A 15063-nucleotide genomic window follows, 5' to 3' on the forward strand; every position below is an offset into this window, starting at 1 on the left:
GGAGTGCCGAGACTCGGCCTGTGGCGTTTCTGTAGGAGCGGTCACAGATTTTCACAGAGGCAGTTACTGTTCTTCCACAGGACGGGCTCAAGGCAGGGGGGTGGGGCCGAGATGGGGGGTGGGGTGGGGATACTAGTAAGTCACTGTACTGTAAAAAGCAGAAGGCATCAATCACAAAAACAGAAATAAAGTAATACAATGAGGTCAGCCTCGGATACCTGAACATCACGCCAGAAGCCATCAGGGATCTGGCTCAGTTTCATTCCATTAGAGTAGAGTAAAAGATGATTATGGAGGCCGATTACGGGTCCTCAGCTGCATCGCTTTATAGAGATTGAAAGGTGGTGGTACCATCTGGGCAAGGACAGCAGCCAAAGGAAAAATACATGAGACCCAGAAGCACAAACTCCACCCAGGATAACCAAGACACAAGATCACGGGAGAGAAGCGCAGGGACTTACGTGAAGGATGGAAGCGGCAGGTTACAAGTGAGATCTTGCTCTTCCCCTCCCTGCTCTCTCCTTGCTCTTTCTCTCCCTCCCTTCCTCCTCCTCCTCCTCCCTCCCCCCCTCTATGTGTCTATCTGTCTCTGTCTCTCTCATTCTCTCTCCTCTCTCTCCACTCTCTCTGTCTGTTGCTCTGTCTCTGTCTCTGTCTCTTTCTCTCTCTCCTCTCTCTGTCTCTCTCTGTCTGTGTGTCGCTCTGTCTCTGTCTCTCCCCCCTTTCTTCCTCTCCCCTAATTGAGTTTTACTTATACCTCTGCAAATCCCAAGGTCATTTTGAAACCAAGCTCTCTGACAGGCCATTTTATATAAAGCACTGTATTAGGAAGGTACTTGCCTCTCTGTCAGTGACAGATGAGGTGCCCCAAATGGAGGGCATGGAGGTGAGGAGACGCTGCCCTTCGACCAATGGGAATCACTGCACTCACTAACTCTGGTGAGGTAATCAGAAAACAAGAAGGCCCAGTAGCACATAATGCTTGGGGCCAAGGATTAGGTAGAATCCTGGTGGAAAATATTTTCTCCTGACAGAATTTCCAGCCTGAAGATGAAAGCAGACATCTCTCTCCCTTCTCTGGAAGGAGGCTTGGAGCAGGGAGGTGAGGGGCTCAGGGAGGGAGTCTGGTTTGTTAATTCTCTCTGAGACTGTCTGGTTCTGCTCTCCCTGCAGATTCCCCCTGGAGACAACGTCCCTCTGTAAGTCGTGCAAAGAAAGGCTGCGGGCCTAAATGCCATATCGCCTTATTGGCACAGCCACCATTCCAGAAAACATTAACAGACCTGCAAGATGTATTGACTTTGGCACAAGGAAGGGCTTTGTAAACAGGTGAGACAAGCATGGCTTTCCTGAGCCCAGAAAGAACACAATGGGGAGCACTGTGAGCTTGGAACACCCAGCAGCCCCTGGGAACAAAGGGTTCCCGCCCACCTTGGCTTCAGCCAAACCCCGGGCTAGGAGGAGTCCGAGCCACCAGGCCACATGGACAGGACCCCAAGTAGAGGAAGAGCTGAGAATGCAAAGGCTGCTCACCATGTACTCAGCCAAGAGAACCTTTGGATAGGACATAGTAGTCCCTGCCCTCAGAGAGCCCACAGTAAGGCAGGAAGTCCCTGGGATGAGGAGCTACAATGGACCTCAGAGCTCACTCAGACAAGCGCCTCATTGGACAGAAGGGGAAACTGAGGCCCAGAGAGGGGAAGTACTTTGCCCACGGTAAGACAGGTAGCAAGAAGCCAAATTTCAGGGCCGTAGGGACATTTGGAAATCCAAGAGTTCTTGGCTGGGTTTCTCACTTCCAAGATTCCAAAAGGACAAAGAATGAAGACCTTTTGATACAATTTCATGCTCCTTTCTCTATGTGACTGGATTCAGAAACATCTTTGGCCTCAGAGTCCTTGTAATTCTAAGAGATAAGTCAGTGTCTTTTCCCAACCTGCTGGCACATCAAGGGAAGCCTCAGAGATGGCTCATCTCATGATAGACACAGAGCTGTAGGAAAGCCAGGGAATCTTCAGTCACATTATTCCCTCCAGCTTCAATCAGGAGAGAACTTTGTGTTCAGGACATCATTTTCTAGAGTCCATAAACAGCCTTGCTCAGGGAGTTTGTCAAACGCAAGATTTCACTGAATTCATAGTGTAACAACATACGGCTTGTGAACTGGGTTTAATGGAAAGAACATTCTGAATTTAGAGTCTGTGGACTTGGGATCAAGTTCTGGTTCATACTTTTTATGAATTTCATGACCTTGGCTAAGCTATCTCTGAGCTCTCTGCTCTCTCTCTCTCTCTCTCTCTCTCTCTCTCTCTCTCTCTCTCTCTCCCTCCCTCTCTCTCTCTCTCTCTCTCTCTCTCTCTCTGCTCTCTCTCTCATCCTCTCTCTCTCTCTCTCACCCTCCCTCCTTCCCTCCCTCTCTCTCCTCTCCTCTCCTCTTTCTGTCTCTGTCTCTCTCTCTTCTTTCTGTCTCTGTTTCTCTTCTCTCTGTCTCTCTCTGTGTTTGTCTCTGTCTCTCCCTCTGCCTCTCTCTCTCTCATCAGAGTATAGAATCAAAGGGTTTGATGAAGTAAGGGAGCTATTTAGTTTCACAAGCATTTGTTATGTGAAGCTATGTGGTGCAGTGGACAGAGCACTGGGCCTGGAATCAGGAAGACTCATTTTCTTCATGAGTTCAAATCCAGCTTCATACCCTTCCTAGCTGCATGACCCTGGACAAGTCACTTTGGTCTGTTGGCCTCATTTCCTCATCTCTAAAATAGGCTGGAGAAGGAAATGGCAAACCCCTCTCATATCTTTGTCACGAAGACTGCAATGGGGTCATGGAGAACAGGACATGGCTGTAACGACTCCACAAAACAAGAGAGTGTAGGAGTCCACGTTCTGCATGGAAGCAGGGACTCTAGATTCGAATCCTAGTTCTGCTACTTAGTTGTGAAAGTCACTTTTCTTTGGCCTCAGTGTCCCCACCTATAAGATGGGGGGAGGACAGGGTGACTTCTGTGTTTTCTTCCATCTCTAAAACCATGATCCTATGTACTCAAGGTGCTGTCCAAGGTTCTGGGAGTAAAAAGACACAAGCAAAGCAGTTGCCAATTACATTCTACTGAAGGAATAGAACATGCCCACAGCAGAGAAAACCCAAAGTACATAGAGTACAAAGTGACTTCAAGAGGTAACGAGGGTTAATGAGTGGGGAGGGAGGAAAGTCCTTAGGAGAGGAGGCACTGAAATGTGCTTTGAGGGAAGCAAGGCATTGTCTAAGGGTCCTTTCAGCTCTAAAGCTGATCATCTCCAGGAATCTTGATGTCACGGAAGAAGAGTCCTCTTTCCCAGGGAGAGACAAAGTGGCCCTATTCAGCTCTGACACAGGTTAGATGTGGTGCCTTTGACATAGAGTGTCTCATCCATATAATGAAGGTGTTGACGCTGATGGTTTCCAAGGTCCCTGGTGTTAATCTATGATCCGGTAATCTTATGATCTTCTCTCTATTCATTCTCAGAGCAAACTGAACCAAATTCTTGATAATCAAAACAAAGTTTCCATTTATCTAAAGTATAAACTGGCCCTAGGCCTAGGGAGGACCAGAACATGGAGACAATTGGACACTTGAAGCAAACAAAACTAAGACAATACCAATAGAATAGAATGTCTTTGAGGGCCAGGGCCATTCCATTCTTTCTGTGTATGTATTTTCAGCATCCAACACAGTGCCTGGTACAGGATCATAACTTGATAAATCTTTGTTAAGTGAAATTGCCTAAAGATGTTTGGCCATTGAGGCTCTGTTATGTTAGACATGTCCATCCTTAATGAGTTCAAAAGAAGGAAATATTTTTTACAATTTTTTTCTAGGATGGTCTAAGGGTCTTGTCTCCACAGCACAAAATTCAATGAGAGTTACTTGAAGGATTTGGACCGGATGGTGGGTGAGACAGGGAGAAGCTCAGAGGCAGGCTTCCCACCTGGCAGCATTTCAGGAGCATTGCCAAGAGTTCTTCAGCCAAAACATTAGCTCTGTGCCTGACCAGTGCCGGGGGGGGGGGGCATGGGGAGAGGGACTCCGAAACCCCAGGCTCCAACTTCTAGTAATGCATCATCACTGGGAAAAGCCGCCCACTGAGCTGATCTGTCACTTACCTTACACAAAGAAAGCATCATGTGCGGTCCCTGGCCCTACACAAGTACATTACCAACACAGACAGTTTACATGACCTCAAACAAGTTCTGATAAACCTGAGATTTGGGACATTTCCTACATGAGCCTGACATCTCACCTCCCCCCAAACTGTTGAATTTTCTCATTCTCAATTCTTTCTACTTTTACATAATCTCAGAGCTGAAAGGGACTTTAATTTGACCTTCACATGAATAAGAATCTCTGCCTAGTAGAGAAAAAGGGACACCCAGAATGATAGCATTGACTGAGGGGGCAATGAGCTGCTCCTGCTGCTGCTGCTGCTGCTAAACAGAACAGTTCAATATCTGGATATCTGGTCTAGTGATTCCCGGTGAACTTGGAAACCCTTCGGGGGGTGCATGAAGTGAAAACTATTTTCATAACAATAAAGACATCTGAGTTTCTACCATAACACATACCAGTAAACAAACCCGCATAAAGAACGTCTTTTGGGGGGGCACTTAATCATCTTCAGGAGTGTGAAGGAGCATAGGTACCAAGAACTGCTGCTCTAAGGGATGGAGGAATTCAGAAGAGGAAGAGCAGAGTACGGGCCATGGGGGGTGGGGGGGGGGTCACAGAAGTGTGAATGAAAACCCAACAGCTAACGCTTATGTGGTGCCTACTCTGCGCCAGGCACTGCACTAAATGCTTTACAATTATTATCTCAGTTGATCTTTACAACGACCCTGTAGTACAGGTGCCACTATTATTCCCATTTTCTAGATGAGGGAACTGAGGCAATTACAGGCCCATCACGTTGCCCAGGGTCACAGAGCTGGTAAATGGCTGAGGACTGGGAGACTTGAGTTCAAATGTGGCCTCAGACATTTACCAGCTCTGGGATCCTGGGCAGAGTCTTCCTCAGTCCAGGTACAGTGCTCTATCTACTGTGTGATGGGGGCTGGAAGTGACCTCAGAGGAATGTAATCTAGCTGTACCCCAGCAAGTATGTCCTCTGCGCCATCCCCTCAGATGACCATGCAGCCATGACCTCCTGATGTAGCCCTTCCTATCTGGGACAACTCTAGTCCAAGGAACTAAGTCTTGGCCACATCTACCCATGGCCCCTAGTCCTGCCCTAAAGAGCCACACATATCAAATCAGACATAGCTACTGGTAGAAGAAAGGACACTGAATTTGGAGCCCAAAGATGTGGATTCAAATCCAGCTCAGCCTCTTCCTCCTGGAACCCTGAACCAGCCTCTGTCTCCTCTGTAAAGTGCCAGAGTTGGGCCAGATGCCTCGCAGTTGTAAGTCTATGCTCTCGTGTTTCTCTAAGACATAGTCCTTAGACCTGAGGGGATCTAATAAGCAAGCATAAAAAGTGACTAGCCACCATGTCCAAGAGGACAGTAATGGCAGTGGCTGGGCAGGGCCAGAGAAGGCATGTTGGGCACACAGACACTCTTCCTTTGTCAAGACCAGCTTAAAATAGACTAGAGATCCGTCTGTATAAAGCCAAGTCCATGAGGCCACGATACCCTCACCTGGTGTTTGCGGATTCCTTCCAAAATCCTTACCGTCTGCTGTAAGTCCTGAATGATGATGCGAATGACCAGAGTATTGCCTTGACTCTCTTCCATCTTGACGGATGGTTTCTCAGAGGTTGCCCGGATGGTGTCATAGATGGTTTCTTCTTTGGAGCTATCTGACTCGGACTCCATCGAGTAATCGGAAAAGCTCTGCGCCATCTCATCCTCGCTTGACGTGGGACTCCGTGGCATGGCTGCAAGGTTGACTTTATCTCCTCAGCCGTGTCTTGGTAAAAACAAAAAGGACAAAATGGAAACAAAATTTAAAAACTTTGGGAAAGCAGGAAATGCCATTTTCACCAATTCAGAGATCTCTTTTTCACTTCCTACTGACCTTCATTTTGCCCTTCCTTCCTTTACTGACCTTTCCTCCATCCCTTAGGTGTTAGATGGCCACCGGGTAGAGAATGGAGGGCATTTGAATGTTTCTATAAAAGTCAAACCTTGGTCCAACCACATAGGAAAGTGTTCAACAATAAAGAATGTGTGGTCCAGGGCCAGCTGGTTGTGAGCATGTCGCACTCTCAGTCCAGGTCCAAGCATTTTAACACCAATTTAATTCAATACAATTCAACAAACACTGAGGGTCTCCTGTGTGCAAGATGCCATGCCAGGTGCTGAGGCTACAAACAGACCCAGCCTTCAAGAAGCTCATGTTCTAAGGGGGTGAGTAAATGCAGTATGTGCACAAGTAAGAAAAAGCAATCCGAGAATGAGAGCTGACATCTATGTGGTTTGCAAAGTGCTTTACCTATGACATCTCATTTGATCCTCACAACCCTGCCCATTAGGTTCTATTATTATCCCCATTTTCCAGCTGAGGAAACTGAGGTCGAAGTAAAATGACTTGTCCAGGGTCACACAGTAAGTGTCTGAGGCAAGAACTACACTCGGGTCTTTCCTGACTCTGCACTCCACATTCTACACACTGTGCTACCTGGCTTGGACATCAAAGAGAGAGGGGGAAGGAAAGAAAGAGGGAGAGATGGGAAGGAGGGAGGGAGAGAGAATATAATACTTATGACTAGGCTGCATTCCACATTCTACACACTGTGCTACCTTGCTTGGACATCAAAGAGAGAGGGGGAGGGAAGGGGGAAGGAAAGAAAGAGGGAGAGATGGGAGGGAGGGAAGGAGAGAGAATATAATACTTATGACTAGGCTGCATTAATAATGGGAATGAGAATTGTCTCTAAATTAATTTATAGATTTGGTGCTCTACCAATCAAACTACCAAGGGGAGATTTTATAGAGTTAGGCAAAATAAATTAATTTTGTAATTAAGTAAATTTGTAATTAAATAAAATTCATTTACAGGAAAGAAATATCTAGGATCCCCCAAAAATAACAGAAAAAAAACTAGAAATGAATAACGCGAGGACAGCTCTTCAGGGCTCAATTTATACTCTAAAGCAGTAATCACTACAATTATTTGGTGATGGCTAAAAGATAGAAAAGTAAATCAATGCAACAGATTAGACAGCAAAGAATTTTAAAATTGACTTGATAATCCAAAAGCATCCCTGACTTGGGGAAAAACTCCTTCTTGACAAGATCTGCTGAGGAAACATGGAAACAGATTGGCAGAAATTAGCTTTAGAGCAACAGCTTACACAGTAAGTTACAAATAGGGATGGCCTGAATATGAAAGGCCATTATGCTAAAAGCAGTTAGAAGAGAACCAGATCTCACAACTTTTGTAGCAAAAGCTAAGAGGAGAATTTTTAATAAAGCAAGGAATAAAGGCAATCATAAAAGATAAAAACAACTCATCTGGATTATGTAAAATTTAAAAGGATCAGGGCTGGAGAGATGATGAGGAGAGTCTTTCAGATGCCTACAGAACATCCAATTGGAAAGGCCAGGAGGCAGTTGGTGATAAAGCCCCTGAGTTCAGGAGGCTAGGGCTGCATATATCTAGCTGTGAACATCAGCACAGAGATAATTAAGTCTACAGAAGGTAATAAGTTCACTAAGTGAAAGGCAACAGAGACGAGAAAACAGAGCCCAGGAGAAAGCTTTTAGTGTGCCCACACACAGATGGGCACCAGTGAAGGAGGCAAAGAGGGAGGGGTCTGACAGGTAGGAGGAGAAACAAGAGAGAACAGTGTCTTAAAGACACAGAGAGAATTTGGGAGGAAAACCAAGCAGGACGTTACTACAATAGTCTTGGCTAGAGGTAGGAGGGTCTCATTTTGACAGGTTTACTATAGGAAGAGAGAAGGGACAGCCACCAGAGTCAGCAATAAGAGGATGAGAAAGCTTGACTTCTTGAATTTGAGAGGTAAGGGAGAGTGAGGGGCTGAGGATGACTGAATGCATCTGCTGCAAACCCAGGTGACAGAGGACAGTGGTGACCTCAGGACAAACAGGGAGCTTAGAAGGAAGGATGGCTTTATGGAGAAAGCCAATAAATTGGGTTTTCCCACCTGGCTACTTTCCTGGCCCTCACTATCTCCAGAACTCATCATTCTGCAAGATGAAATCGCCTCTGAAACTCGCGGCTTCTCAGCTCATTTCCCATCCCAGCCTCAGGACTTCATCATGTCCCAGGTGCTGGGCAACGTCACCCACCTCTCTTTAGCCACTTTCTCCCCTATTCAATTGTGAGTTTCCTGAGGTCAGAGGCTATCTTATGCCTTTCTTTGAACTTCTAACATCTATCACAGTGCTTGGCACAGGAGGCACTTAGCAGACATTTATTGATTTTTTTTGAGTTTGAGATGCCTATAGGACAGACAGGTGAAGACTCCAAGCAAGCAACTGGAGATGTAGGACTGTGGAATATGTCTTTCATTTTACCCCCGCAGATTTGTCTTCTAATTTTTGTTTGATACCAGCTAATACTGCAACCGATTTTCCCTCCTTGGGGCATTTATTGAGTTAATGTAGGGCAGGAGGCAGTGTTTATCATGTTCTTTTGTAGAAGGAGAGCTGTCCTTCGAAAGACAAGAGCCAAGCTCTTTCCCTAGCTCCCCTCTCGCTTTCTCTGGGAATTGCTGCAGATAAATCACTCCACCTCCATTGTCAACAGACTGGACTAGGTAATCTCCAAATCATATAATCTTGGAAAGCATCAAAGCCAATGTAATCATGTCTGCTCACTGCTCTGTAGAGTCAGCCACACACAGAAAACTCAGAGCCGATGGATTGCTTTTCATCCACTAATTATACAGGAGACCCGGAAAAGACAATAATCCAAGCCACCCAGACCAACCACTTCATCTGATGCATCAAGATACTGAAGGCAGAGTAGAAGGCACCTGGCTAAAGGTCACATACAGATCCACTCAACTCCCTTGGACAAATCAGATACTAAAAGCTACTCTAACCCCAGGAGCAAGTCAAAGGTCCCAAAGATGCCATCGTCCAGGCAGGGGGTGCAGGGAGGGAAGCATGGCAGGGTTCCTTGGCTATATGGGTGTCAGTGAGTGGATCACCTTTCTGAGTTTTCATATGGGTGAAGTAAGGAGGAAGCAGATGAGAACCAGATGGACCCATTCTCACAGGAGAACTATCTTTTCTAGGTCCACGTGGCCACCCTTTAACTCAGAGCCATGAGTGTGGCACCTCTGGACAGGAAAGTCAAAGGGCAGAGGATTAAAGCACCATCCAAAGAGAGCTGCAAGGGACCCAAGAAGATAACTAGTCCAAAACCCACATCTTGAAGACGAGGAGACTGAGGCTCATGAAAGGTAAGTGACGTGTTTAAGGTCACACAGGTCTTAGCGACAGGATTTGAACCAGGTCACTTGTTTGTAGTGCCAGTGGTCCTCACATTACAACAGATGGGGTAGAGATGCCAGCTGGGAACAGGGAGCAAGTGGGACAGACTTAGATGACCTGGAGCTGAAAGGCTTTGGGTCAACTCAAATGAGTTCTTGTTCAAACCCACGATAATGGGAACTATAAAAAGTGCCTGACACTTTCCAATTGACTCACTTAGGTATTTCGTGACTGGCTGACTCTCCCTCAGCCAGGAGCCCTCCGTGGAGCTCGGAAACACTACAGGGATGATACACAGCAGGTCTTTAAGTAAGAGCTGCTCAGGAAGCCTGAGCTAATCTCAGGCAGTGACAAAAAGGGCCATGTGGTGCCCAGCACACTCACCAAGCAGCCTCAGGTGATGGAACCAGCTTCAAAAATCACTGTACTTTTGTTTAGACCCATTAAAGAAAAAAGGTGTGATGAAATCCTTACCCTGCCACCCTAGAAAACCCAACAGAAAACTGTGAAAAAAGGGTGAATTCAACCAAAATCATGACTGACTGGGTCTGCATCCTCTCCCATGATCTGCTCTATGTGCTTATTAAAGCATTGCTGTCACTTTCAAATAACCATAGTCAATGCCTCAGTCATCATTTCAGTCAGCATCACTTGGCGTTTGTTTCCCTGGTTTATTCAATTCACAGATGCTAGATTTTGAGCTGGACAAGCCCTCAGAGGCCATGCAATCCAAGCCCATCGATTTTACAGGTAAGGAAGGTGAGGCCCAGACCACCCAGCCTATGAATGGCAGAGTGAAGATTCCCACCCAGAGCACAGGGAAAATCATAGAGTGAGAGCTACAAGGGTCCCTTCTGGTCACCTCACCCAACTCTCTCCTTTTACAGATGAGGAAACTGGGGCCCGGAAAGACAAGCAATGACTCATTCAAGGCAGCCCAGGGAGGATGTGACAAGGTAGGATTCCCACCCAGGTCCCTCGATTACAGAAACAGATCTCACTCCATGGTGATTCCGACTCCAAATTTTTCACATTTGTCCTGTCTGGCAGAATAACAGTTAAGGCATCATGGCATAGTCAGAAGAGTGTTCTGGACCTGGAGTCCAGAAGGCTTGTGTTTAAACCCTTTCTCTGAAACTTACAAGCTGAGTGACTGGACAAATCCCTCGAACTCTGAACCTCAAGCAAATCTTTAAGACAATAAGTTGTGGTTAGGTTGCTACCTGCATTGGTGGAGGGAATCCTCACACCTGAACTTCCACATGATAAAATCACATCTTTGATATACGGATGTAATCATACTAATGTACAACAAGGCACCATAACCGACTCCAATTCTTGCTAATACAAACACAGCCACTCATCCTGTTTGTGTACAGAGAGGGTCATTGTGTCTGCTAACATCTGTGCACATGGCAGTAGAATCTCTGAGTGACCAGAGAGCACTGTGTAGCCTGAGGATAAAAGGAGAGAAATGTATAAAATGCTTTACAAACCTGAAAGACCTATATAATGCTGCTCTCAGAACTCTCATGACATACACCTGTGACACCAATCCCTATTTCTGCCAGTTTTGTAAAAAAAAAATGAATCATCACTTTTCACCATTTTGGATAATCAAAGGTAAACAAGTTGCTGCCTCAAAACATTGGCATTTCCCAAATTATTAGCTATATTAAAATATCTTATATTCTTAGTAACATTTTCCATTTCTTCCTTCCAAGACAATCTATTCCTATACTTTCCCAGTGTAACCACTGGGGAATGAGGATTCCTCTCGTAATTTCCAATCAGTCTTCTAAGAAATCTGGAAGTCATAATTTTAATCAAATATTTACATAAAGCTTTTTCCCCCAATATGTTTCTGTCATTTTATCTTGGATACAATGCATTTTTCTAGGCAAGGTCTAATTATGAAATCAATTTATTCTATACTAATACATTTTCCCATTTCTTATTCCATAATTAAAATTTGTTCTCCTTTCCATAACTGAAATGAATATATTACTTCCTCAACATAAATTTTTTATTCTATGTTAACATTTAGATGGGGGGAGGGGGTTGGCATACTTCTCCACGGATTCAGAGTATGCAGGCTCAGGGCCTCCAATCCTACCCAAGTCTCAGACCACCTGCTACAGATGCACTTTAGAAAGGGAATCAATAAGTCAGGCATGTCCTGAGGAAGGCAGCCAAGATGGTGGAATATCTTGAGATCAGGCCACAGACCAACTAGAGGGTTCAGTCTGGAGAAGAGAAGCCTTCCTAGAAAGGGATACCTAGATTCAAGTGGGGCTGGCACAAACACTAGGGAGAAGAAGCCTCGATCTGCTTGGCCTACAGGGCTGTGCTAGGAGCCATAGGCAGATGTTTTAGAGAGGCAGATGTTAGTAAGAGGAAAAACTTCTCTACAATTGGACTGTCCCCAAGTATGACAGCCTTCCTCCAGAGGTACTGGACTCCCCATTGCCCCTGGAGGTATTGGGCTCCCCACCTTCCTCCTTTACAGATTTCAAGAGAAAACTTTATAGCAACTTGTTGGAGAACTGGTAGAAGGAATTCTGGGTTAAGCCAAGGGTAGACTTGCTGAGTCAATCAACAATCAACAAGGCTTTATTATCCATCACTCTTGCCAAGAGCTGCTCCAATCACAATCTAAGGATACAAAGAACAGCAAAGTCACCCCCTGTCCTCAAAGACATCAATGGGGAACCCCATGGGGGTACATAGCTATGCACGTCCAAGATGTATAAACATGATAGATGGCACTAGCAGCTGGTTTCGGGCAGGGGCCAGGGATGGTTTCCTACAGAAGGTGGGATTTTAACTGAATCTTGAAGGAAGCCAGGGAAGTACAACATCATAGAGAAAGAGGAAGAACATTTCAGGCAGGGGGACAGCTGGTAAAAATGAATGTATAAATAAGATGGGGTGTTGCCTGGGAGTACCAGTATGAAGGCCAGGGTGGCTGGATCATACAAGAAAAGCAGTAAAATGTAAGGAGACTGAAAGGCAGAAGGGATCAGGCCAGGCAGGGCTTTGTATAGCCAAAAGAGAACTTTCTTTTTGACCCTGGAGTTTTCTGAGCAGGGGACAAACTGAGCAGATCCACACTTTAAGAAAATCACTTTGGCAAAGGAGCAGAGGATAGATTAGAATGCAGAAAGACTTGAGGAAGGGAGAACAATTAAGAGGTTATTACTATAACCCAAACAAGAGGTGGTAAGGGAATAAAGGGTAGTGGCTGAGGGAGTTTAGGAAAGAAGACATAGAAAAGAGATGTAGAAATGAGAAGATACGGAAAAGACAAAGTACAATGTTTGGCACAGACTGGATGTTTGTGGGGGTGCAAAGTTTTGAGCTTGGGTGACTGGGAGGGTGCTAGTCCCCTAAACAATGAAAAGGAACTGAGGAAAGAAGAATGTTGGAGGAGAAAGAGAATGAGTTTCGCTTTTCAATACGTTGAGTTGAGATGCCTGTGTTATGCTGGGATGTCCAGAAAGGCAGCTAGTGACACAGAACTGGCGCTCAGGAGAGAACTTAGGGCTGGATACAGAACTCTGCAACTCGTCTACATAAGGTGATTATTGCTGGGATGATCTCCAAGAAAAAGGCTAGGTCGGAAAGAAGGACGAACTGGGAGGAGGGAGAAACAGGCGGTAGAATGGAGGAGGCACACAAGGAAGAGTTTTTACAGCAGAAGAAATGGAGTCATGACCTGGCCCATCCTTCCTGAAGAACAATCTGGAATATGCCCAAAGGGCCATAAAACTGTTCATATCTTTTGATCCAGCAATGCCACTAAAGGGTCCCAAAGAGATCAAAGCAAAATATTTGTACAAAAATATTTGGAGCAGCTCTTTTGGGGGCAGCAAAAAATGTGGAAATCAAGGTGATGCCCATCAACTGGCGAACAGCTGAACAAGTTGTGGCATGTGATTATGATGGAACACCAATGAGCTGTGAGAAATGATGAAGGGGCGTGGTTTCAGAAAAAAAAAACAACAACAACAACAACACGGCAAGACCTACATGAACTGGTGCAAAGTGAAATGAGAAGAGCCGGGAGATCATTGTATACAGCAACAACAATATTGTAAAGACGATCAACTGTGAAAGACTTGGCTACTCTAAACAATCCAAGAGTCCAAGACAATTCCAAAGGACTCACAATAAAGCAATGATATCCACCTCCAGAAAGAGAACTGATGAACTCTGAGTGCAAACTGAAGTAGGATTTTCTCATTTTATTTCTTTTTTGCTTTTTTGGTAACATAACTAATATGAAAATATATTTTGGGTGATTTCACATATATAACTGAACTGATATCCCATTGCTTACTTTCTCAGTGGCTGGGAGGGTGGGGGGAACAAGAGAATTTTGAACTCAAAATTTTAAAAGTAAAGAATGCCCCCCAAATAAATGAATAATTTGATACCTACACACACATATGCAAAGACATAGCTATAGATATAGATATAGACATAGATATTTAAAACATGAATATTGAACCCATGGGAGCTTATGAGATCATCACATGAGAAAACCTCTAGGGAGAAGAGGGTCCAGAAAGGAGCTCTGTGGGACATCCGTGGTCAGTGAATATGATATGCATAGAGATCGAGCAGGGCAGTCATAAAGCACAGTTAATCGGGTAAGATGAGAATCAGGAGAGAGCAACATGAGAATAACAGAGAGGAATGATTGCCAAGGAGGAGGAGGTGATCAGCTGTGTCAAAGGTTACACAGAGGTCCAAAGGATGAGGAGAAAAGGCCCTTCGCATTTAGATATTAGGAGATCCCCAGCAATTTTGGAAAGGAGTTTCAGCTGAATAATGAAGCTCAGAAGCCAGATTGCAGGGATGGGGGGATATCACTGAGAGGACGGGAAGTAGAGGGAGCTAGTGTGGGCAGCTTTATCAGAAAGCTTGGGCAAGAAAAGTGTCGAGCTGAAGGCTGGTAGTTAGTGGAGTTGCTCAGACCAAGAGAGGATGTTTTAAGGCTATGGGGAACATTGGCACTTGCTGAGGCAGCAGGTAAGCAATAAGCAGAGAGGAAGAAAATGAAGATTTGGGAGAGAAAGAGTGCTTATTAGGGCCATCTTCTGGAGAGATGGGGCCTGAGACAGCATCAAGGCGTATTCACTTTGGCAGAGGGAATGGCCCTAGTGATGGCTGGGGGGGGAAGCCATCCAAGGGAAGGGGGTGAAGATGAGGGACCTGTGGCTGAATGGCTCAGTGTGTTCTGCAGAGTAGGAGGCAAGGCTCTGAGCTGGGGCAGGGAAGAAAGTGCCACAAGACATCTGTGGAGGGATGAAATTGCTGGGAGTAAGCTGATAAGAAGAGTGGGGGATGAATCCATTCGGGGGGCCATAAGCAGCATTCATTGATGCAGTGAACTCAGTCACCATGGTTTCACGATTTCCTCTAGATCCATTCGCCAGCATGTAAACGGGAGTCAAGCCATAGATGGTGGGAATAATCCAAGGCTGGGCTTTGGCAAGGCATGATGGAGCAAAGGACAAAAGGGAAAGGACTGGAGGGCAGTGGACTGTGTGCTATGGGCCAGAGCAGGGAGGATGGCCTGGCTCCCCCTGAGGGCTGGAGGTGCTATTGGCCAGAGC

At 45.5% G+C, this 15063-nt stretch overlaps 1 protein-coding gene across 1 annotated transcript in view; it reads right to left on the reverse strand.

The window, feature by feature from the left end:
• SHANK2 (SH3 and multiple ankyrin repeat domains 2) overlaps positions 1–15063 on the reverse strand; it is a 698541-nt gene that overhangs the window by 617616 nt on the left and 65862 nt on the right. The window contains exon 3 of the mRNA XM_069066555.1: positions 5702–5939. Within this exon, the coding sequence (XP_068922656.1) occupies positions 5702–5905 (204 nt within the window). The 5' untranslated portion in view covers positions 5906–5939. The remainder of the gene's footprint in view (positions 1–5701; positions 5940–15063) is intronic.

The sequence above is a fragment of the Petaurus breviceps genome, unplaced genomic scaffold (genome assembly GCF_028583685.1).
Source record: "Petaurus breviceps papuanus isolate PSGF00001 unplaced genomic scaffold, PetGlider_PUasm1.0 90721, whole genome shotgun sequence".
In the NCBI taxonomy this organism is placed as follows: domain Eukaryota; kingdom Metazoa; phylum Chordata; class Mammalia; order Diprotodontia; family Petauridae; genus Petaurus; species Petaurus breviceps.